At 32.9% G+C, this 25,398-nt stretch overlaps 1 protein-coding gene across 1 annotated transcript in view; it reads left to right on the top strand.

Annotated features, from left to right (window-relative positions):
* The window catches only part of LOC137924533 (protein madd-4-like), a 187,099-nt gene that overhangs the window by 59,193 nt on the left and 102,508 nt on the right, over nucleotides 1-25,398 (top strand). The window contains exons 3-4 of the mRNA XM_068767922.1: nucleotides 5,738-5,881; nucleotides 22,613-22,795. Of these exons, the coding sequence (XP_068624023.1) occupies nucleotides 5,738-5,881; nucleotides 22,613-22,795 (327 nt within the window). The remainder of the gene's footprint in view (nucleotides 1-5,737; nucleotides 5,882-22,612; nucleotides 22,796-25,398) is intronic.

The following is a 25,398-nucleotide window of genomic DNA, read 5'->3' as shown; positions in this document are numbered from 1 at the left end:
TAATATTTTACCTGACGAGATTTTTATATTCGACTGGAGTTAAGAAAGATCACTTATTGGAAATCTACGATGGAAACTTATGTCCATCACTGAATGTATTATGGGGATGATGAAAACAAAGTGATTTTGATGATAGTTATGGCGGAAATAATACGCTATATTACTTATACATAGCGTATTATTCCTGCCATCCGCCTGTAACTTGTACCAGAGTCAACGCTGCGATATCTTTCAACGTTTTGATTGTAAATTCGAACACAGTTGTTCTCTCACGCCTCGTTTTTGTTACGGCCTTGTTCATTGACGTTGTAATGTACTGAAGGCTTTGAATATTTAGAGTTTATTTTTCAGTAAAAGGTTTTTAGATTAGTTCGCTCTTTGCGGTTTATTGAAGCTGTCTCCAACACAATAGATCAACTTTGTTTTAACTGTATCTTCTTTCGTATCTATAATGAATGTTATTTTTAGTTACAAATATACTAGAGTTGCATCACATAGTTCACTATTAATGCTGTGGGATATTCACGGTTAAACATAAGGCTTTGATTTTCAAAAATAGGAAGCGACCTGTAGGAAGCGGCCCGCAATCCGTATTTTCTGACATATTTAATTGGATCGATGATTCATATAATTCATTTATTGGTTATATAAATCAAAAAGTATTTATAGGACATACAGTGATATAACATTATAAAGATAAATAATAAAATCATTTTTCAAAATTGGAACTTTTTACAGAACTCTTATTGATCGTCAACTTATTATTATTATTTTTACTATATTTATTTTTTGACTATACTCTGCTTTGCAAGGTGTTATACCTGTGAAGCTAGAAGAATCTCCACAATATCACATTTATCATCAGATTCAATCATTACTTTAACAGGTATAGCATATAAAATCAAAATAATCAGGCGACATCACCGCCTAGGATTCTAGTCGTTTATATATTCGTTTATTTAATAATATGCCTTTTTGGTTAATTTATTTTCAATATTCGTTTTAAATTTTGTAAATGATATCTTGATTCTTCTTTGAATTTATGATTGGATCTCACAGTGTTTACAGTTAAGTTTATATAATTAAAGTTTTGTTGAGAACCATTGAAAACTTAAAACTTAACTTAAATTCTGTTCGATATATGAAATAAATATCCGTAAATAAGTAAAATATTTACTTACTTACTTGGGGTTGGCTTACTTGGGACACGTTCTTCGACACCAACGATACAATCTCCTTCAACTTATCATGATGGGAAAGGTCGCTGGTAAAAGGAAGGTTGGTAGGAGAAAGAAGTCGTGGCTTCGTAACATTAGAGAGTGGACCGGAATTGCCAGCGCTGCTGAGCTATTACGCAGAACTAAAAATAAGGAAGAAAGCAGGAAGCTGATAGCCAACCTCCACTAGTTGGAGAGGTACTTCAAGAAGAAGAAGTAAAATATTCTTGCGCTGAAAAGTGAGCCGTCTGCACCGTCGCTAAGCCCGGCTATCGTTTACAAAGCAACGAAAACGTAATTTTACAAAATTGAAACGCTTCTCAATAAACTCTTGTACAGAAATTGCTTTTACAAAATCGAATTAATGTTTGAATTGTTAATGAAGTGCCAGAATTGGCAGGCGTCCATTGCTTGCTTTCCTTGATTGGCCTTTTAAATTGACGATTATATATTTCAATGAAATTCATTCTTTCGTTATGATCTATGCCCGTAGTACAGGCAAAGGTTGCTGAATCTTTTTTATAATACGTCATTTCATATTATATAATAATATTAGTAAACCATCTGAGTTTCTTTCGTCTGTTATTCTTAACCCTTAATTGCCTGGAGTATCAATTTTGATACCAATCTTTTAAACCTAATGTTCACATTACTATTAGTTTTTTTATAGGTTGGCTGTACATATTTTACTGTTGTATAATATTCTTTCCAACGAAATTAAAAAAAAAAAACTATTTTTCCCTTTATCTAGACCCTCAAGCAAACACAGTAATATGTTATTAAAAAAAATCACTTTCGTAAATCAGGCTATTAAGGGTTAAGTCTCGGGTATATCATCCGAACAGATGGAAGACTTAACTTGATGTCAATAATAGATGAATAGAGGGGCGGAAAAAAAAAACATATTGCTTTGCAGAAGAGAGTCATCCAAGAAAGTGGTTTATAGATGTCAACGTAAGAAAGTTATTATTATATATATCACATACTATTATATATGTCACAGTAAGAACTGTGGCATTACAATATATTTATGATAATATTTTGTACGTTTACAATAAGTATATATTTAAAAAATAAAACCGTTTAAAAATTTTTACCCATATTGTGGTGGTTGTGGAAAAATATGTACCTAGTCCGCCATATTGGAACGGCGTCCATCTTGAATTTTAAATTTTGACATAATCATCGTGTTTTACTAGTGTAGCCCTTTCATTTGATACTCATATTGAGGGGGTTAAGGAAAAATATGTAATCCGCCATTTTGTATCGGCGGCCATCTTAGATTTATAATGTTATTAATTTTATTACATTGTATTGTCATCTAAATTAAATATTTGAACAAAATTTCAGATTAATCTGACAACGGGAAGGTGCTTAAATTTCAATTTCTAATTTTGATCCAAATAAACAAATTCCGTACGGGTCGAACTAAATAAATCTTTAATAAGGAACGTTCATAGTTATTTAAAGTTTTGACAGCAATAAGACTATAATGTTTCGTCCAATCAACAAATAGTACGTCTAAACTTCGCCCAGAAGCAACACAGACTAAAAAGAAGAATTTTGAAAATCCCTTGTTACTTTGTAATGTTATAATCTCATGTCTTCAACTTACGAATCACGTATTTCCTTTTTCCATTTACATAAGGACTTGAAACATTGTTAACATGTTACTTCGGTTCATTAGTTGGATTCAGTTAAAAAAAAGCAGGCATTCAAGTTCCTCGAACGTCTCGAAGTTGAAAGCGGAATATAAAACGTTAAAGTTTTGTTTTTTAAATACTTCGCATCCTTATTACGCGATTCGTTACGAAAGTTAGACGAGGCAGTCGTTATCTTGAATCCGAAAACGCTTTGGACGAATAAAAGTTTAATGTAAGGCCGGAGTGAACCGAAATCGCTTTGGTTTGTTTTTAATGAATAACCAAGTGTTCTTATATCACATATTAAAAAAATGCCCAAATACATTTATAACCAAAAATTCAAGGAATCATCACGCAAATTTATTTATTTTTTTATTTATTTAATATTCGTTATTGAACACGCTAGACAAAAAATACGTCTTAAAATAGATAACAATTCTATTTGAGAACGTAAAAATAAATTTGTTAACGTATGTGAATGTACAAGAAAGTATCACATGATATCATATACTACAGTTTCTAAGTTTTAAATCTAAAATTAAAAGTGTATTACGAAATAAACCTTATTACAACATAAAAAATTTTAGTTTATCGTAATGTTTGTAACGTGGCTTGTTCACTCACTAATATGATTGGTATTATAATGTATACAAAAAATGTCGCTGTGTCACTTGAAAATATTGTCGCTTTTTTAAGTTAAACTTACACGACTACATCTTTAACAAGTTTTTACTTCTAACCAACAATATACTCTCCTTCGTTATCAACAACCTTTTGCCATCTAGTATACAAATTTATAATGCCGGGACGGTAAAAATCCATCAGGTTTTCTGTAAAATATGTCGACAGAAACGACATTAATTTCCGGTCCCTCTAATAAAAGAATATCCATTACTAGAGACAATTTGTATTAAAAATATTCCACAATATTCTAGAAGGCATTTTAAAAGGTTATATTTGTAAAACATTTAATATATACCTTTATATATAAACTAATCACCCCGAAATATGTTAGATTATTTTTTTTTTCTATAATAATACATCAGACATAACTTCTGGTAGTACAAAATCTGCATAGATAGGTAGTAAATAATAATTAATTTTAATATGTAATAATATGAATTTTGTAAACGCAATATCTTTCTATGAGTTTACCCAACATTAGTTGAGAGCAAATGATGTATATAGGTAACGACGACATGGTTAAGACGAGAAATCGCTAGATGCCCGCAGCGCAAGACGACCACTGTGACGATCTTTTGGGACAGGCTGTAGCCTTGTAGGAGGTTTTCATTGGCTAAAAAGAAAATGAAGAAGATGTACATACTCTTCTTTTTTAAGATTTTCACCCTCATACTGTGAAGTTTCCTGACGTGCTAAACATTTCGACTTAACATTTCTGATCCACACAGCAAGAGTATGGAACGATCAGCTTCCTTCTCTTGAGGGTCAGAGTGATTAGGCACCTACTGAATCAGTTTGCTTCATCTTCGCTTCATCATTGCTTTTAACCCTTAAATGCATGACTTTTTTTATACTTTTAAAAAATATATATTTATCTTGCAGATAAGTACACTAAAATGCAGGACAAAAAATGTATTTAATATTTTTTAAACTTACTTTAAAAAAAAAAAACCTTATGTTGCATATATACAACACTATGCATTTACTCTCTCATTTTACGTTTAAGTGGTATGTTGCAGTTTTACATCATTATGCATTTAACGGTTAAAGCGAGTTGGTGATCAAATACGTACATGAAAGTGTTATAGAAATATTTTAACATATAAATAACAATGTTTCAAACTTGTTTGCCAACAAATCAAAGAGATAACAAAATCATTATCACACCGGGAGTGGTAAATTGCACAAAGGGGATACACGGTACATGGTCCATTCTCACTTCACAGTCACGTATACGCAAAATATAGACATGGGTTTGTGCAATAAGCATTATATTTAGGTTCAGAAACTCCGTCACAAAGAAGCGTTGCATGGAAGAGATTTCGGGCACGTACGAATTTTGCATACGAGTGACCGGAATATGTAATTGTTTGAATTTAATGTCGATTCGATAGCGCCCTTATCGGTTTCGGGTCTAAATTCGCTAGAATTATTCACGCTCTCGTATTTCAGGCTACGTATTCACAACTATAAATGATTATCGTACGTTTATATATCGATTTTTGTAAAGAAAATATCTATGTATATGTATGTATGTGTGTATAGTAATGTAAGTTTTTGTATATAGGTACACCCAAACCCTCTTAACTTAACCTCTCTGTAACTTAAAAAATGTAAGTATTATGCGCTAAATCGCTGTCAGTATTTAAAAATATAGTGTGAGATATTGTGAGAAATTTATGCAATAACTTTTCCACGTATATATATATATATATATATATTTATATATATATACAGCGAGAATAAAACTGCTGTCAACACTTTTCTTTTTTTATTGACATTTGTGTATTGGGAACAACTTGGATGTAAACAGTATCACCAAAAATAATTTCATGTTACGTATAGGTTATATGAAACACTATACATAGTATAAATGATAAAACGCATAGCGGTGTTTATAGTAACTACGGCGGAATATTCGAGAAATGTCGCTTGTATTCCAGACATTTCATTTAGTTGTAGGATTCTCCAGTATGTCTGCCACAAACATATGCATATGCTTTTCTAGAGAAGTTTATAATTATATCATTTCAAGAGATATACATTATTAAATCATTTATATGTAGAGTTTAAAGAATCTATTTCTAAGAATAAATTTCTATATATGCAGCATATATATATATACACACACAGCAATAGCTTTCGAACCTTCGCAACGATTCCTATTATTATTAAAGTGTATTTACTTCACAGGAACGTGGCGGTTGGTCGCAATGGAGCGAGTGGTCGCTCTGCTCTCGCACGTGTGACGGGGGTGTATCCCGTCAATTGCGAACATGTTCCTCACCATCCGGCTGCCGCGGCGAGCCGGTTCGCTACAAGATATGTAATATGCAGGTAAGTAATATAACGAATCAATTACGAAATCCGTGGATGAATAAAATTAACCCTTTCACGACCACGGGGACGCCGGTGTCCCAAGCAAAAATCATGGATTATTTAAATATTTACGTAACCATTGTAAATTATTTTTTTGTTTTAAAATTTCGGAAAGTACTTTTTTATTATTTTTTACTGGCAATATAGGATAACTAACACCGTTTATTGTTTATCGTCATCAGAACGTTAGAGTTCTTTTGGCGCGAATGATCTGCTGTTTGGAATAAATAATTGATATTATAAAAGCGCTTCTCAAGTTTTTACAGTGTCAAATTATCATTACCTGGTAAGTAAATTGTTATTCTAAATATTCAGTAGTAATGTATTTATGTTGTATTCTGTCATAAATCGTTATAAAGATTATGGGACACGGATGTCCCTGTCGGCGTAAAGGGATCCTTTTTACGGGATTTCTTAACTTTTGGCCTGGTGATATACCAAAATGCTATCATTTTCTTATTCATATTTTTCTCAGAATATGCTTCGTAAGGGACGTGGAGTTTTTGAACTTCGAAAAAATAAAATTCTTCAAATTTTTGTGGGTGACAATAGCGATGAGGAAGATGACTTAGTGCTTGATGACGAAGACCAAAGACTTCTAGTACAGGATGATGACCAAGGGGTATTTGATGTCGAGGTTGAAGAAACAACGACTCTTCAACGGCAAGAATCACCTGACCCTTCAACGTCTCAAAAAAACAATCCATCTAATCATCAACCAATCATCTAACAACAGGAATTGTTTTGCCGAGTATCACAAATAACTTGCCCCATTATATTTATATTATTCATAAATAAGTAAAAAAAGTACACTAAGTAAAAAATGTACATTATTTACAACAAAACAGACTTACCAACAAGTAAACCAAAATTTAGATGTTTAAGTAGAAAGTAACCCTTAGCGACCATACGGACATATTTGTCCCATAAATTTCCAAAAAAAATGTAAAACTTTTTTGAATTTTGAGTATGAATTATGTTTTTAGGATGCCTATTAACTCATTACATTTAACTAAATTGATTAAATAAGGTACCGTTACCTTATGGTCCTGAAAGGGTTAACATAGCCTGTTGCATTGGTTGACAATAGGCCACACAGCGTGTGTAACAGTGCGTATGTTCACTCACAATTTTGACAACCTTTTTAATGTCGTTGAAAGGTGCTATATATAGGCTGTTTCTAGCTGGTATTATTGAAAAAGTATAAAGTGGCCTAAGTCCATCAGTGGGCGCCCTGAATCTGGAATGATAATGATGACCAATTTTAAATAAACGAATGAAATTGTGCATTTGGCTTTGTATGTGCATTTGGCTTTATGAAGTATAACTTAAAAGTAAAGTCTTACTTAAAAGTTCGTTAAACAAAAACTTCTTGGAAAGAAATAATTGAATGTATTTCATTGTGTATGTACAGGTTTAAAGTTAAAATTAAGTACAATACAGAGATTTATTTCTTTGCGACTGCGTGTGTGCGTGTATGTGTGTGAGTGGGCGTGCGTGTGTGTGTCTGCCTGTGTGCGTGTTGTGTAAAAAAACTATTAACAATAAATACAGTTGGTACCACTAACATTAATTCTGTATACATATACAAATTCGTATACACATTTAAAAAAATAATTCAAAATAAACAACAATAGTAAAATTAGTAAACAGTAATTTAGACTTAAAAAGTATTCATTTTAATTATGAAATATATTTAATTTCTATCTCATAACTTTCAAAGCAACACCCGAAAAGTTTAGAAAAATAGAGCTTCTTTGTTATCTATTTTCTACGTGAGAAACAGTGATATCAAAGAAATTTGAGTCGAATTCGTGTGTGTTCGTTGAAAAATCCTCACGATTTTACACGGAAACTATTTTGCCGCATAAGCAGAATATACTTACACTAGGAACATTTCTAGAAACGAGAGCTCGGCTCAGGGTCGACATACTATAGGCATCGACATCCTTTCGAAACTCACCGACATACGACAACTCACAAACTGCGAAAACTCATAAGACATCTTTCCATCTGACATAACTACTAAGCGTTCCAAATTGTATTGTTAATATGTATAAATTTTAGCTGTATTTACCCATAAGAGAAAATTGTGTAAGAAAAATTGTAAAAAAATTATAAAACGCTGTCGTGCCTCGCAGCTGGGAGAAGAAAGATCCGTATCAAATAGCGGCAACCCTCTCCCAACTGTCTGCGTTTAGTTTAAGCGAAAAATTAATTGTAAAAATAAAACACTAGCGATACAAATTAGAATTAATAAAAAAAAACTAGGAATATTTAACACTAGCCTGCACAAGTTCACTGTTATGTCATTTTTAAATATAAACAATTTATTTTCTTATAAACAAAGAATGTATAATATTACCATTGCCAATCTGACATAGACAACACTGCCAACAAACATACGAAGGACAATTTTACCCCGAAGCTATATAGGATGCACAGACTGTCGCCGTCGCAAGTGACTTTGGATAATTGGTTTACATTCTGTACACTTGAAGACAGTGATATAGTAATATTCTAAATAATTAATAAATATTATATTAAGATTATATTTTACACGAATCTTAAAAAATAAGAAAACCATTAGGTTTTAATATATGATGCTAGTATTCATATAAAAAGAATGAAAATGAAAGAAATTTAATTTGTATTGGCTTTAATGATTATTCTCGAGATTTCTTTACAAAACCATCAGGAATGAGGTGATCTTTAGACGAATAAATAATATCGACAGCCCAGTGGATTCGCAAGTTGGATTGGCAACGAGTTAGCCGCATGAAGCACAGAACACATGGCCACTAGAACCTTAAATTGTAGACCTGGGAAGAGCAGATCGCGGTCTACCAAGAAGGTCAAAACTTGAATTTACTTTATCGAATTTCTTCCATCAGTATATTGTAATGTAATTAATTATATATAAATAGTAGTATACTCTACCAAAACGATTAATCATAAATGACTACTGATCAATAATAAGTGATTAACATTCAGAAAACTGCGCAAGTTACCAAATTACTCGTTAAAAATTTCAAGTAAATGATGTCTTCTCTTCTTTTCTTGTTTGTTTTTATACTTATGTAAGTATTTGTAAACTATAATTAAATGTTACTTAGTGTGCGGCCAGCCAAAAATTTTAAATAATGGTCAGTTGGTTAAAAAGGTTGCTCACACCTGGTCTAGACTTTAGTGTTGTGTAGTGTAGTGACCACAGATGTTCACCTAACATCGTCAGAAAACACTGAATACAAGACACTTCTTCTAAGGGGAGTCTACGTTCGGCTAGTACTATATGTACATATATATATATACACTTATATATATATATATATGTGTGTGTGTGTGTGTGTGTGTGTGTGTGTATATATATAAATATATGTATGTATATGCATATATTTTTACATATAGAAGGTGGAATGAAGCTTACATTTAGTTTTAATCATCATAGGTTATATGATAATGTCATGTGTCATGATTTTGAAGTTTCAACTGTCAGTGTCACAGACGGAATTGAAAGTCAACCGTAAAACGACTGTAACGTATTTTATGAACAATGAAATAAAAGTATGCATTAAACCGCTTTCTTTACTATCTATCGCTACCACATATCGCCGCCCCAGCTGAATAACATGATAAGTTTGAAATTGCAACTTTTCAGAAGATGCGGATAAATATTTGATATATCTCAAAAATATAAGCTTATTGTATGTATTCTAAGCAAGCCAAATAGGTGTAAGTTTTTTACATATATCATATGACCTTTTAATTCTTATTTGTACTTTACCTTGTTTATTCAGAAAAAAAAGTAAACTTTGCCTATCTCCGCCATTGTTAGCTAGAAAATTATGAATAAAATATACAAGGTGTATTGGAACTCGTAGATTGCAATTATTTAAAAACCACATAATAATAATAACAGCGATATATATTGTACTATTTTAATTTCCATGAGTAGGAACGACAGTATTTGTTAGTATCGAATTATACTAAATTATTTATGTTTTTAAGAATAAGCTATATTTAAAAAGAGATTTACCCAAATATATATGTTGCTTCTCGTCATCTAAAACCAAGCATTAATAAATAAATAAAGACATTATTTTGTAAATCTAATAGTTACGTTTATTTGCAACCAAGTGTACAATAATAGCTTGAGCGAATTCCGAACTCTGACGGTCTTTGCCTTGCAGTTTATTAAATAAATTACACTCACTGCCAAGTTAATGGATTGGGTTAACTTAGGCAGTGGTTTTGCATAATTAAATCTCTATGGTTAACGCGATTTCCAGTTGATTCAATGCTCCTAATGGTAATTTTTAAATTTGGAACAACTAAACCTAAAGGCTATCTTGGAGAAAAGCTTTATGAAGTAAATCTAGGGATATCAATAAATTAAAAAAATAGCGATGAATATATAAAAATCTTTCTTTGGGGTGTATTAAATTTATAGATTTTTGTAAGCATGTGCCATGTGTGAAAAAGAGACGTTAGACTTCAGATGTAAATAATTTTTCCGATTTTTTTTTTTAAATTTACTCATTTATTTCCTCACAAATTCTTACACTCTTTCCTCACATCCATTCACTTATTGCCTTACTTTCCTCATTTACATTCCTCATAAATTTTTGGTTTTTATATCACAGCATATATTTATTTAATTTTTTTACAGTTTTAATTTAAAATTTGTATCTATATATTTATTCCATTATCGTTGGTAATTGAACTTACACGCAGACTCTGTGATAACATCCGAGCTAATGTAATAAAATGAATTATACTTAATTACAAAGTCGCAGTGTAGTACGTCCGTCCACGTTGTAAGTTGAGACTTTAAATGAAGGCTATATGTGCAGCGGTGAATGTTCTACAACAGAAATGATGTTGATAGTGACGACGGTTTTATTAGTGACAAAACGATCTACGTCATTGGATTATATAAGGCAACTTCTCTCTATATAATGCAGATCTAGCAACTTGTTTAGTAATTTCTTTAACAGCACTTGATTGCTACTAAATTGTTTAGTACATTCCTCCTTTCATTTCGCATGTAAAAAAAAATATTTAAAACTTTTTGAGATATTCATGTATTTTCACGACAAACTATAAATTCTAATAGAGTCAAGTGTGAAAACAAGACTAAAACTTATTATTGACAATCGCGTGGCTGACTTCGTAGCTGTTTTAGTTCGTCATTTCATTTAGTAGCAACTCGCAACTTACTTTACAACTTGCAAAGTTTTAAAGTTTCCAGTTGCCTGTAATCGTTATCCAACGACCGTGACTACTTGAAATTAACTTTGTAAACGAATTAAGTGGTGTCTTGCTCTATTATTATGCGACATTGTTCCATTGTACGTTTTAAATAACTGGCTACCACTGTCCGCTTGTCACGTAAAATACAAAGAGAATTTTTAATTTTTTTAACTACCTTGTTAACTATTTATCATGAATATATTCAGGCCATGCTTTACACCAGTGATCCCCAAAGTGGTCTACATCGACCCCTGGGGGTCTATGACAGCCTGCAAGGGGTCTACGTCAGCGAAAAAAAATTTGGGGGTCCATGAAATGAAAACGAGGGTCCACGACAGTGGATCTCAATACATTTTACTTACATCGTACTATCTTATAATATCAAAACATTTACATTATTTATAAAAGTACCTATGAAGTATATATTTTATGTTATTTTATTTATGATATATAAATATATAAATTAACATGTGTTTTTAATTTAAGTTTTTAACACTAAACTTTACTACATTTAGAAATTTACAGAAAATTAATATCAGGTAAGTAGGGGGTCTACCCAACACGGAAAAAATAGCAAGGGGTCTACGACACAAAAAAGTTTGGGGAACTCTGCTTTACACCAATAAGAGCAATAGTTTTAAAATATACATTTCATTATGGACACTTCCTCCACCTCCTGTGGTAGTAATTTTATAAAATCAGTTCTTAGCTGATCTTACCTAAGTAAAAGCAATATTAATACTAAATTTTGAGTCGTTAAATATTATAATTCTAGAGATATCATGATGAGTCAGTACATATGTGGAAATCAATAGACATAAAATATGGTAATAAGAAGCATACAAATTAGATCATAACTATTGAAATTAATAACGGGCGGGTAAGATCTAATGAATTTAAAATATTTAAATAGATAAAAGTACTAAAGATGAATAATAAGAAAAAATACTAAAAAAAAATAAACTAGTGGTAGAATGTAATAAAATGTAAGATACAAAAGTCAAAACACACAAATAAAAAACAGTAATATGATAAATCATCTGTGATACTTTGAGAATGGATAAGAAAGATGTAAGGCGATGTTTGAATGACAATAATGCTTATGGAGTGAAATATTTTATGATGGATGAAAGAAAAAGCATGAAAGATACTTAAAGTCAGTAAAAAATATATTTGAAAAACATTTCCTAAAACTGTAACATCCCTGTCCCACGCCAAACAGTGGGCTATATAAAAAAATTACATTATCATATATTGCATACGAAGAAAAGTTGCTTTTCCAGGTCCAAGAAGACAGAAACATATATTTTATGAGACATATTTATTTATTTTTAGAGCACGTACCCACATTCAGAGTCGTTTTAGAAAAAAACGTCGGTAAATCAGTACCATGTCTATAAAGTTCAACTAGCGCCATCTAGTAGTTTTCTAGAGAAAGTATGATAAAACAGTTCTATGTATTTACCATATATCATAATATATTGTAACATAGCATACATATAAACAATAGAATACAAACAAAATAAGTAATATCTAAAATGCATACACTCGCGTTCAAGTTGTCTTGCCAACTTCGTCGCTTGCTTGACTTATGTTATTGAAAACCGTTCAACCAACATTCTAAGTTTATCATTGTCAGTCTTATATAACTTTCCACTCAACAACGAACGAGAAATTAAATATATATACATATAAACACGTACGTATAGCAAAGTAATACATATATGAAAAAAGTGTTACATAGATAGTAATGTATCTTAAAGAGAATATAATTTAGATTTTATTCTTTCGATATCTTTCTTAGTTGCTTGTAAATGCTTTTAAAATTTTATTATGTACACATAATGTGCACCCTTTTGGTAAACCTACTATAAGATGGACCGACAACATTCATTTCATTCAGATGTCCATCAGCTGAAAAGAAATAGAAGTTAAAAGAAAACAATTAAAAGAAATTCAAACACACGATAATATTCCTTCAGAAGGGAGATATTAAATTCCTTCAGAGTCGTATGTGTCTAGCGAGCCACAGATTGGACACCCCTGCTTTATGCTATATATAGAAGAGAAATACTATACTCATAAATCTAATGGTTAATAAAAACAACTACAATACGAATATAAAATACATACATAAATTATACATGAATATATTTAAGGGGGACCGAAAAGTAATGTTGTTTCTGTCGACATATTTTACAGAAAATACGATTTATTTTTACCGCTCCGACATTGAGATTGTGTACTACATGGCAAAAGGTTGTTGATAAAGAAAGTTATATCATCGATTAGATACAAAAACTTGTTAAAAATGTAGTCGTGAGAATTTAACTTAAGAAAGCGACATTATGTTCCGGTTCCCCTAATATATATCAAATGATCCGCAAATAGAGAGAAGTACGAATATTTATCAATAGGCCTAGAACATTCTTTATAAATATATAACCGTTTATTATCTTTCTAATTCAGTAGATAAGTTTATATAAAATGAGGATACCGAAAAAGAATAGAAGAATGAAACTAGTTAGATTTATAAGAAGGAAAGCGCAGAAGGAAATTTTTGTTGAATCATTTAAAGGTTTATTTTCTAATACATGTATAGGAAAAACTACAATTAACATTGCTCTAAAAATTGGGTAGATCCGAGCCGGTGTTTCTATGGACTCGATTCTGTATTACCTCTCTCAAAGTGTAATTAATGTGAATTTTAAATATGTCCCACGAAAGGTTTTAATGTAACAGAATTCCTAGTAGCGAAGCATTTCGCAGTACAGAATTGGGTAAATATTAATTTTCCGCTCTTCAAATTTACTCACCGTCAGATCACTTGAGCGAATAAATTGACTAAAATGACAGAGTGGAGCCGTGAAAGTTAATATTTCGTTGAAATAGTTTTCATATTTATTTATTTATTTACTTTTGATACACTATTTATTAAAATTAAATTTAATACCGAATCATTCTGCTAGTTAACCTTATATTAGTGGAAAGAAAGCCCAAAGTCAGTCAGAAAGCAATAGAGCTATGATCCCAATTTTGCCACAAAATCTGCACAAGAGCTAAGACCCATGACGCAGCTTAAATAATTACTCGTCTGAAATGGCAGTATATACCGAATCATTCTGCTAGTTAACCTAATATTATTGGAAAGAAAGCCCAAAGTCAGTCGGAGAGAAATGGAGAGAGCTTTGCCCTCTGTTTTGCCACAAAATCTACACAAGAGCTAAGGTCAATGACGCAGCTCGAATAATTACTCGTCTGAAGTAGCAGTATATACCGAATCATTCTGCTAGTTAACCTTATATTAGTGGAAAGAAAGCCCATAGTCAGACGGAGAGAAATTGATAGAGCTACGACCCCTGTTTTGCCACAAAATCTGCACAAGAGCTAAGGTCCATGACGCAGCTCGAATAATTACTCGTCTGAAGTGGCAGTATATACCGAATCATTCTGCTGCTAGTTAACCTTATATTAGTGGAAAGAAAGCCCAAAGTAAGTCAGAGAGCAATGGCGCTATGCCCCAATTTTGCCACAAAATCTGCACAAGAGCTAAGATCAATGACGCAGCTCGAATAATTACTCGTCTGAAGTGGCAGTATATACCGAATCATTCTGCTAGTTAACCTTATATTATTGGAAAGAAAGCCCAAAGTCAGTTGGAGAGAAATGGAGAGAGCTTTGCCCTCTGTTTTGCCACAAAATCTACACAAGAGCTAAGATCAATGACACAGCTCGAATAATTACTCGTCTGAAGTGGCAGTATATACCGAATCATTCTGCTAGTTAACCTTATATTAGTGGAAAGAAAGCCCATAGTCAGACGGAGAGAAATTGATAGAGCTACGACCCCTGTTTTGCCACAAAATCTGCACAAGAGCTAAGGTCCATGACGCAGCTCGAATAATTACTCGTCTGAAGTGGCAGTATATACCGAATCATTCTGCTGCTAGTTAACCTTATATTAGTGGAAAGAAAGCCCAAAGTCAGTTGGGGAGAAATAGAGAGAGCTATGCCCCTGTTTTGCCACAAAATCTGCACAAGAGCTAAGATCAATGACGCAGCTCGAATAACTACTTGTGTGAAGTGGCAGTATATACCGAATCATTCTGCTAGTTAACCTTATATTATTGGAAAGAAAGCCCAAAGTCAGTTGGAGAGAAATGGAGAGAGCTATGCCCTCTGTTTTGCCACAAAATTTGCACAAGAGCTAAGATCGATGACGCAGCTCGAATAATTACTCGTCTGAAGTGGCAGTATAAACCACACACTGCTCGTTTAACACACGGCCGATTGGACAGATAGATTCTCTACTTACGATAAGGAGTCTATATACGCGGCATGAGTAGGCATCCTTCTATGTATACCGCTGTATGCGGGCAAAGTAAGATCGGTATTCGAGGCGATCGTTGGCGGAGACTTATGTCCAACAGTGGGCATCTTTCGGAAAAGACGCAGTCATGCAAGTTATAAAGACGAACTTAATGCAGAAGTCATTCATTAATACTTAACCTCTTGAGAGGTGAATACTCGTCCTTGCATATATCCCTCACTTTTAAGAACCTTCACCCTTTTTGGAAGATTTGTCACACATTAGATACAAAGTGTTGAATTTAAAATAAATACAGTAGTAAACGTATAGACGGTTGATTGATTATTATTATATATTTAATAAAATTTACCGATAAGGAGTACACCCGAAAAACAATAGTTTACGTGGTAATAAATAATGTAATGATAATAACAAAAAAAAAAACGTTTTCAATATTTGAATTAATAGTTATTTCAATTAATTTATATTCACTATCTATCTCTGTATAATTTTTAATAACAGAAGTTTTTATTTAGACGCATTCCATCACCAAATATATACGGTGATAATTTTAAAAAAGGTATGTGCAGTTTAGTTAAAATTTTTGAACCACATCTTCTTGTCTTGTGTCAGTGGGTTGGTTTCTGCAACCAATCGACACTGCGCTCATTTTGCGTCGGGGCTAGATCACTCAGCCATTCCAACTCTGAGGCAATCTGAGGCACCTAGATGAACCGAGATAGGTAGTCTTGTAGAGTGCTACACCCGTAATCCGAAGTAGTACATAGAAAGCAGTCTCGTACTCTTCCAGGCACGGTCTGCACAAAAAGATCATGAAGGCTTTAGATCCCTGCCACAATACGCAGTGAAGATTGCGACAGCCATCAGGGTTTTGGAGAACTTGCAGCTTATAGTAAGCATTGCCTATTTTGCTTGTCTGCACTATCATGACTCAGTATTATTTCTATTATGCTCCGATACTAGCCATCTGCTTTACTCATTGGTAGTAGGATTGGGGGCTCTGGGACCATAAATGAACGCTCTGAAGCCTCTCCAAGCCTGCTCATTTGCAGCATCATTGCCTCTGGAGCGGCTTTGATTTTAATCTACTGTAGTGTTACAAGGTTGCTACTACTTACCTCCATTAAACGTTTTTGACACACTATTTACCCACATTTGTGTGACTCTTAAGGGATAATAAAACTTTTGAACCACATATGAAATAAAAAAAACGATGTAAACTGTGATAACATTTAAAATAACCAAATTATAAAACGTAAAATAAAATATAAGATAAAGTAAAAATAATGTGATAACAAAAAGCTGTGATAGTAAAGATAGGCGATGAATGAACGGTAGAAAGTAAGTAAAAGAAAGATATGAATTGTAGAATGTAAGTAGAAGAAAGATGTGAAGTATGACAGAAGAGCATGGAAATAAAAAAGAAAAGAAAGTGAATCATTAAAAGATAAGGGACCAAAGGCCTCCAAAAGCGGGGCCATTAAAAAAAACACGTATAAAAGCCTTATCGTATTTTTGTAAATGTAAATTAAAATAAAGATCTTTATCATAAACATAGTGTGTTGCAATTAATTAGTAGATAGCGAATGGGTACATCCGTAGACAGTAAAGCGGTATTATTGCGCGTTACCCCGTTCCATGTAAACGTCGTTACAGCTGTAATAAATTTCCTGACAGCAGTCAACTTCTGCACACAAACTTTGCTCTCACACCGTCGCCGTCGACTCTACCGCGTGATTAATAGTCGGCAGACGTCGAGGAGTCATCTTTGATGGCGAGATATTGGACGCCTATCACACCGTATCACATTATTTTTTAATTTATACACACAATCACTTTTATACGCCAATAATAACTTCTTTAAGCTACCAATTTTATTAAAACTAATTACAAATTTTATACAAAAATTAACATAAGCATAAATTAAAAGATTTTCTTTTTTATATAGACACCAATCATCGTTTATATTGAATAGTTTATTTTACAATTATTTGAGACTTATAATAAAGGCTTTATATATAATTATATATCTGCTTTCTACATCTCGACGTAGACATATGAATAAAGAAGGAATTTCATCATCATTATCTCATCATCTCATAGGATCGATTGAAAGCGGCTTAAATCCAGCATCTTTCGATCTTAACAAGATTGTCTGTTCTTGTGGGTGGACATCCAAGGCTTCGCTACCTCATTCGTCTTCACTCCTGAACACTAAGGCGCCAGTAACCATATATTCTGTTGAAATGATAGTGAGCAGGCTATCACCAACACGTTTTTGATTTTATCTAAGTTATGGACGATTCTTTATTTTACAAAATTCCAAAAATATTTTAGAATAATCGAATAAGATATATCATGCTACGTAGCGCTAGGGAATAGTGGGTAGGGCGCGGGGAGAGGTATGATTCGGAGAGGAGAGGGAGGTCTCTAGATGTCAACAAATAAAGACGGCTCGGAGGTTTCTCGAATATTCGATCAAAGCAGTCACTAAGTAGCGACCACTTGACCAACCTTAAGCTTATAAGCACTATAATAACCTGTTTTTGATATAGATGTTGAAGTTCGAAATAAAATTATTTTCAACAAGATTACACTACGGTGTAAATGAGGCCAACTTAGAAACAACTTTGCCAACTGAAAACTTGCTACACCGGGATTCACTTTATAGTTCGGCGTAATAGTCGGTACATTCGCCCTGTCTTCAGCTGCCAATGCCTAATTAATTATATAAATTACTCTAGAAGTAAATTTCGTCCAATGTTACGTTGCATTTATGAGGTCACGGTATTACACTGCTTTTATTTCGTATATTAACAACGTATACTAACTAGATCGAATCAAGAATGAGATATGCAAAAGAAGATAAAAATTCAAAGGAATTTTAGATAAAGAAAAAAAAAGGGTTCTCTATATCCTTTCATAAAATGTTTTAATTATTTATAGGTCAATATATAAGATTTTTTCTACCATTATATATAGTATTTTTGCCACAAATATGTTTTGAAAAAAAAGTTTAAAAAAATCATCAAACAAATGATTATTAGTTCATCTTAGTAGGTTCGTTTCAAACTAAAATAAAATTAATTTTAAGCTAAGGAGTTTATATAATAATAAAGACCTAATTAAAAAAAAAAAACATTCCTACTCTGCAGCATGTTTTTGCCATGCAGTGGAAGCCCGGCGTTTAGCACTGAGACTTACCATCTAAATGTAGATATTTCTCAAATTACAGTCTTATAAAAAATTCACTTTTATTTCATTAATTGACTTTTATTTCTTTTTACGAATTTCTTAACATGATATTTTTATTTCGCTCTCTCCAGTTGTTTCGCATATGATCTCTCATTTATTACCTTTCACTCTACGGTTTTCTACCTTTCCCTTTTATTACACAATTCTTTTCTTATAACTATATATCTTAACTATTACAATTCTTGTCTTAATTACCGAAATATTACATAGGCTGCGAGACAAGGCAATTTAGATTTTTTCATGGGCATTGTTTGTGTAAATAATATACTAAGCTTAATTAAAATGGCCTATAGCATTGCCTGTACTCAATTTGAAGGACGTTGTGTAAGCATTATTCTAAGTCAAGTAAATTGTGTGGGTGAAAATGGATGAGTGAAGCAGGGAGGGGTGGAAATGGGGGTAGCTAAGGGGGGATCCGATCGCAACGCGAATGACAATAAGAAATGTTATTTGCCTCCGCCTTATTGACTGACGACGCTTTTAAATCTGATTGGGTCCGTGTTTTGTTTCTTTGATGACTTTTATAAAAAGTCTCCGTCGCAATGTATTTTTAAATAAGGTCCCGTTTATATTTAACGCGTTCTCAATTACCTTTTTTTTAACCATCAACTCACAAAACTATCTACAACTCGGAGTTTTACCAGACTTTTATGATACATACACCTTTTAATTAGATATGTAGATATATATCTTACATTAATATACTATAACTAGATGTTTTACTTGTAAACCGATATATCTGCGATTAAAATAGTTAATAATTTAATGAATATCTTAGTACAATCGGAGATACAATACCGCCTAATTACACCGCCACTATATACGAGGATACAACTTAAGTAATTAACATGCCAAGACATATTCTACGACTAATCTCTCTTATATTAAATTCCCTCTAATGTTATAACATTACAACAATGCTATTAGTATAATTTATTCTATAATACATGTCATTTTAAATTCAAATTTCAAACTGTTATTTTTTTAAATTTTATAAAATTTAAGATAATCAATCTTTTAACATACTAACACGTCAAAGTCATGCTTTTGAATTTATGTAGAAATCAAAAATAACAAAAACATACTTGAATTATTTAATGATTATTAAACATGATATACAAAGCCTTCGTATAGGCTGTTACAAGTACTTTCAAATCGATAATCAACGTAAAATATCGGCATTATTATCTCTACAGGAAGCTATCACCAGCTCGGAAGGCAATTATAGAAGAACCGGTAGGAAACTCAACAATTGCTCTTTACAAAAATAGTCTTTAAACGACATATAATTCCACATACTAACATCATAGTAAGAAAAAGACCAATATTTAGCCACTTCCGCATCTACAGGAGTTATGTTACACCGATTAGTGCCAAACACGACTCTGTGTTTGGCACTAATCGGTGCCCCGTGGAGGGGTGAAACACGTGTTGAGTAATTTGGCGGTGGCGGTTGTGTGATTCGCGTTGTTTGCCGCATACGCATTTATCAGCGGGCGGTGCACTTTGTTGCACGACTACCACTGCATCTGCGGAAGTAGCTAAATATTGGTCCTTTTCTTACTTAGGATGAACTTCCGCAAGGTAACGCCTGATTCCATTAAATAACATCATAGTATTCTTGAACAGAGTAATATACTTTTTTCAATAATATATTTTTAATATTGATTTTCAATCTCTCCGGCGGTAGATCTGAAATCGATTGTTGAATTTTATTGAACTTTTTCTTCTACGTCTTCTTTTCAGACGGTAGACGCCCACAACTGGACATAAGTATTCCTTATAGATTTATAATAATACCTGCCTTATGCCACCTCATCTTGCCAATCCACTGTTATATTTTTAAAAAATGCCATGTGATCGTTGTCATAAAAATACAAGCTAAAGATTCTGAATTCAATTAGAGAATGTTCCTTTTTTAAATACAGTAATTCCCCGCTTTACGCGACCCCGTTATACGCGGTTTCACTATAACGCGAATCGCAAATCTCGCTCAAATGCCTCGAATTACGCGAAAGTGTGCGTATAAATATAATGTAGTCATCAACTTCTCTATGGTTTTTTTACCATCTGTCAAACAATTAAAAACAGTGTTGGGTGTTATAAACGTATTTTACAAGAACGTAAACAAAACGTTACCCAAAAGACAATAGATGTAATTTTTCCATAAAAAATAAAAGTATGTATTGCATAAAGTGTTCCTAGAATTAAAGTGATTAATTAAAATGATTTGTATTTTTTAGTAATAATTTTTGACTATGTTTAATCATGAACCTCGTTATACGCGAATTTCAGTTAACGCGATTTTTTTGGAACGTATCCCTCGCGTAAAGCGGGGTATTACTGTAATGCATATAATCAATAACTCAAGGAGGACACCAGCCAAAACTCCGGTCCAGATTTGACGCGTATGCAATGCCGGGTCGCGTGCCAAACGAAATTGGCTGCAAACCGGCCAAGTAATTTTGAAACAATCTCAGCCGTAGCACACTCGACTTCCAAACGCTCTGCACTATTTACAAAGGATTCAACTCTATTGGCTTGTCGCAGATGCAGACACGGAGCCTCAAAAACTTTGCCACGGAAGTTCGTTTTCCTGCTTACCCTAGTTTACACTTAATTGCGCCTAAATAAAATCTTAATTTAATTCTGTTTACGTATGTAACAGCTGTTCAAATGCAGTAGCACAAACTTTTTTATAATTTATGTTTTATTCCATGAAAAATAATAAGCTGTTTTGGTGACTTACCCTGGCCATTCAGGTCACCGGATCAAAGCCTCGTGTCTTTTTTGTAAAGGTTTTTAAAGGGTGAAGTTTCGTTAAAGATAATACTGTTCACGAAGTTAGTGCTAGCCCACGTTTACTTCTGAAGGGAGTGGCACGAAATACTGAAACCACATTCTAAGTGTCACCAAAGTTATGGTTCACATTTAGACAACATTATTACTAAAAAATAAAATCCGCATAATTTTTATATTCTACTGATACTATGATTAATGTTCAGTAATAAAATTTTTGCAAGAAATTTAATTTGAAGATGGAATTCTCCAATCGGACATTCAATAGTATAGCAGAGTAAAAAAAAATATGGTTAATTATAAAACCATTGTTCAACTTACCACACTATAATACACTACACGAATGACGTACAATAAAAAACATTGCTTTAAGAATATTAAACAAGCTACCCGATTACATAGAAGTTATAATTAAATCCAAAATAATTTAGTTAATATATTAGAATATATAAAAATTATTTTATTAATATGGTAAAGTCATCATTCTTTATAATCATAAAAAAAAATTAAATATTTAAACATACTATATATAATTATTTAATGGAATCAGGCGTTACCTCGTGGAAGTCCATCCTAAGTAAGAAAAAGACCAATATTTAGCCTCTTCCGCACAAACACCGATTAGTTTCTACTACTCTGTGTTTGGCACTAATCGGTGTAACATAACCCCTGAAGATACCCCGTGGAGGGGTGAAACACGTGTTGAGTAATTTGGCGGTGGCAGTTGTGTGATTTGCATTGTTTGCCGCATACGCATTTATCAGCGGGCTGACGGGCGGTGCACTTTATTGCACGACTACCACTGCATGTGCGTAAGTGGCTAAATATTGGTCCTTTTCTTACATACTGTACATAAATTTACTTCATGACCTTGCTAAGCGATGATTATCGTCATCAAACCAAAAATAATGATAAATAATGATTAAAAAATAAAAAAAATTATGCAAATGCTGGTATAACTGCCTTTTTCGACTCTATATATCTGTCTATTTTAATAGTGCAATAAGAGAATAAACTGATTTTATTTATAATAACCTTTGTAACTTTTGCAGCCGTGTCGTGCCAACGTCTCACTCCTGGAGGAAGATGTGTGGAGGGAACAGCAGTGTGGCGCCCATGACGGCACTCCGTATGGAGGGGAACTTTTCCACTGGCGAGCTCATAGAGATGATGCTGAACCATGCGCGTTGACCTGCCGCGGCACACCGCAACACTCTGGACAGAGGCCTGAACCGGTTGGTTATTACATCTCACTTTCTAAAATAAGACCCTAGGTTTTTTTTATAAGTTGCTTAAACAGAACGATGCCACGTGTTCCTAAGACAGGCAGACCGATTTCTTCTCATTACAGCAATGTTGTTTTTCACTTGAGTACATAGAAATGAAAACAGTAAGTACCAAACATTATCAACATATCATCATACTATATTATACATATAATAGTATAGTATACAGTAGTAGCCTAGCTGTTGAGGACTAAGACTTGCGACCATAGATCGCGAGTTCAAATCCCGAGATAAAATCTTATATAATTCACACTTTGTGCATTAATTATATATGTTTTCCAATGCTGAAAAATATGTCTCCAGAAGATGAGCACCTGCGTCCTCTGTATTCAATAATACCACACTGCGATCGCCAACCCGCATGCCAATCGTGGAGATTGTAATACATGTCCATACATGTCTGTGGTGGAGAAATATGCCTTGTAGTGAATATCATATTAAATATATTACAAGATTGATTACTGTGAAAGTGTACAAAGTTAGTAACAAATCGTTTACTTCTATGAAGCCGAATGACATAAAAGTCGTCATGATTTTCATGTACATACGAATAAACACAATTTTTACATCATAGATAAAGATAAAATTCATTAATTCAACGTTAGAACTTTTGATAGAACTCTTAGTGATTCGTCAAGTGTTTTTTTTTTTTTCATATATTTTATTTCCGACTATACTCTGCTTCGCAAGGTGTTATAGTTGTGGAGAAGAAGCAAAAAGAAACTCTACAACAACACATATTTTAATAGTTTAACATAAGATATAGCCTAAATCAAAATCAGAATAATCAATCGTCTATGCCAAGCATTTTTAAAATTTAAATAATCGTTGTGTCGTATACGTATTGAATAATAAGCCTTTTCGTAAATTTACTTTTAATATGTGTTTTGAATTTTGTAAATGGTAGTCCAATAAACTCTTGCGGAATTTAATGAAAAATTTTGATTTTGATGTAATACATATGAAATTGAGACATTTTTCAGTCGATAGTAATTTTAATTGGACCTTGTAAATATACTATAGACATTTCCCATTTTCATGAATTTGTTATAATTATTGTAAACGTACAAAATCTTATCTTAAATAAATTGAGAGGCCACTGTAAGAATATTTACATAGTTAAGCCGCTTCCTCAAGGAGATTTAGTAAATAGCTCAAATGGCCCTTTTTTGCAAAACATTTTCATAGCTCGTAGAAAATGTTTCTGGATTGAAGGACTTCCAGTCACATAGTGTACAAGGTCGTCTACCTTGGTAAGGTCATCGAAAGACGCTGAATATGACCAATTCTGGTCTTATTGGAAAACTGTAGAGGAAACCTATGTCCAACAGTGAACGTTCTGTAGCTGAGATGATGATGGAATATATCAAGCAAGCGTAGCATAGGATGTTAACCTACAAAATGAATGAAAGATCTTGTTAAAGTCACTGGAAGTTTCTAGAGCTGGCTGGATAAAATCCGTCCTATATAAAATCAAGAAAGGCGGAATAGGTTAGGAAGTGGTCGTTCTATGACTTTGCATAGCTATATTGCCCACGGCTAAAATTGATTGTTGAGGTTTCATATTATACTGTGATAAAAAAGAAAAGTGAATTTATCTATAAAATGTAAATTGTTTATTTATTATTCCAAATCTATTTCGGCCCCTTCAAAGTAATCCCCGTCAGATAAAAAATAGCACATAATATAAAAGTGCACATATTTTAAAATATCTATACACTTTTTCTATTTAAATCAACTAACAACCCCATATCTCATAATGCTGTCAGATACAAAATGCCTCATTAAATCTTTCACTGCGTAACATTTGTAAACAAAGTTTCTACAATATCTATAAATACTCTGAAGAAAACAATTGTCATATTTTCCAAATTAAGGCTTTCCTTTGGTATTCTGGAAAGAACGAAATAACTAATGGATTTAAATAGCAAGATTGGACAAATAAAGACTTGTACTACAAACAACTACATACCTTGTAAATAAACATCACTTCACGAGTTTGCATTCCAATGCCGCACGACTTGGGTCATTGAGAGAGCTCCCTGTAGTTCCACCTGTAAATAAATTCAATGTATCACATTCTTTGCATTGGAATGTAACGGAGTCGCATCTTTTTGGTTTTTTGGTAATGGATATTTTCAGAGTCCGTAATAAAAATAATTTCAATCCTTATGACAATAATGATGTCTGTCCCATAGAGGGATTTATGTAGAAGAAACGCTTAGAATGGATATGCTATGTAAGCAATAATTATATATTAGTATGATCAAAAAGTAAGGTGAACTTGTAGATAAAATGTAATTTTTCTATTAAAAATAAATTACATCCACTTCAAAGTATCCACCGTCCGAAACTCACTTTTACCAACGATTTTCTCTAATGGATTCAGGCGTTATTTTGCGAAAGTCCATCCTTAGTTAGAAAAGGACCAATATATAGCTACTTCCGCCAATGCAGTAGTAGTCGTGTAACAAAGTGCACCGCCCGCCAGCCCGCTGATAATGCGCATGCGGCAAACAATGCGAATGACACAACTACCACCGTTAAATCAC

The sequence above is a fragment of the Battus philenor genome, unplaced genomic scaffold, assembly GCF_028537555.1.
Source record: "Battus philenor isolate CCGP_79_NKW_IND1 unplaced genomic scaffold, ilBatPhil1.0.hap1 SCAF_24, whole genome shotgun sequence".
NCBI classification, from domain to species: Eukaryota; Metazoa; Arthropoda; class Insecta; order Lepidoptera; family Papilionidae; genus Battus; species Battus philenor.
Note: the sequence above shows the minus strand (reverse complement) of the source record. Positions and strands in the feature narration are given on the sequence as shown.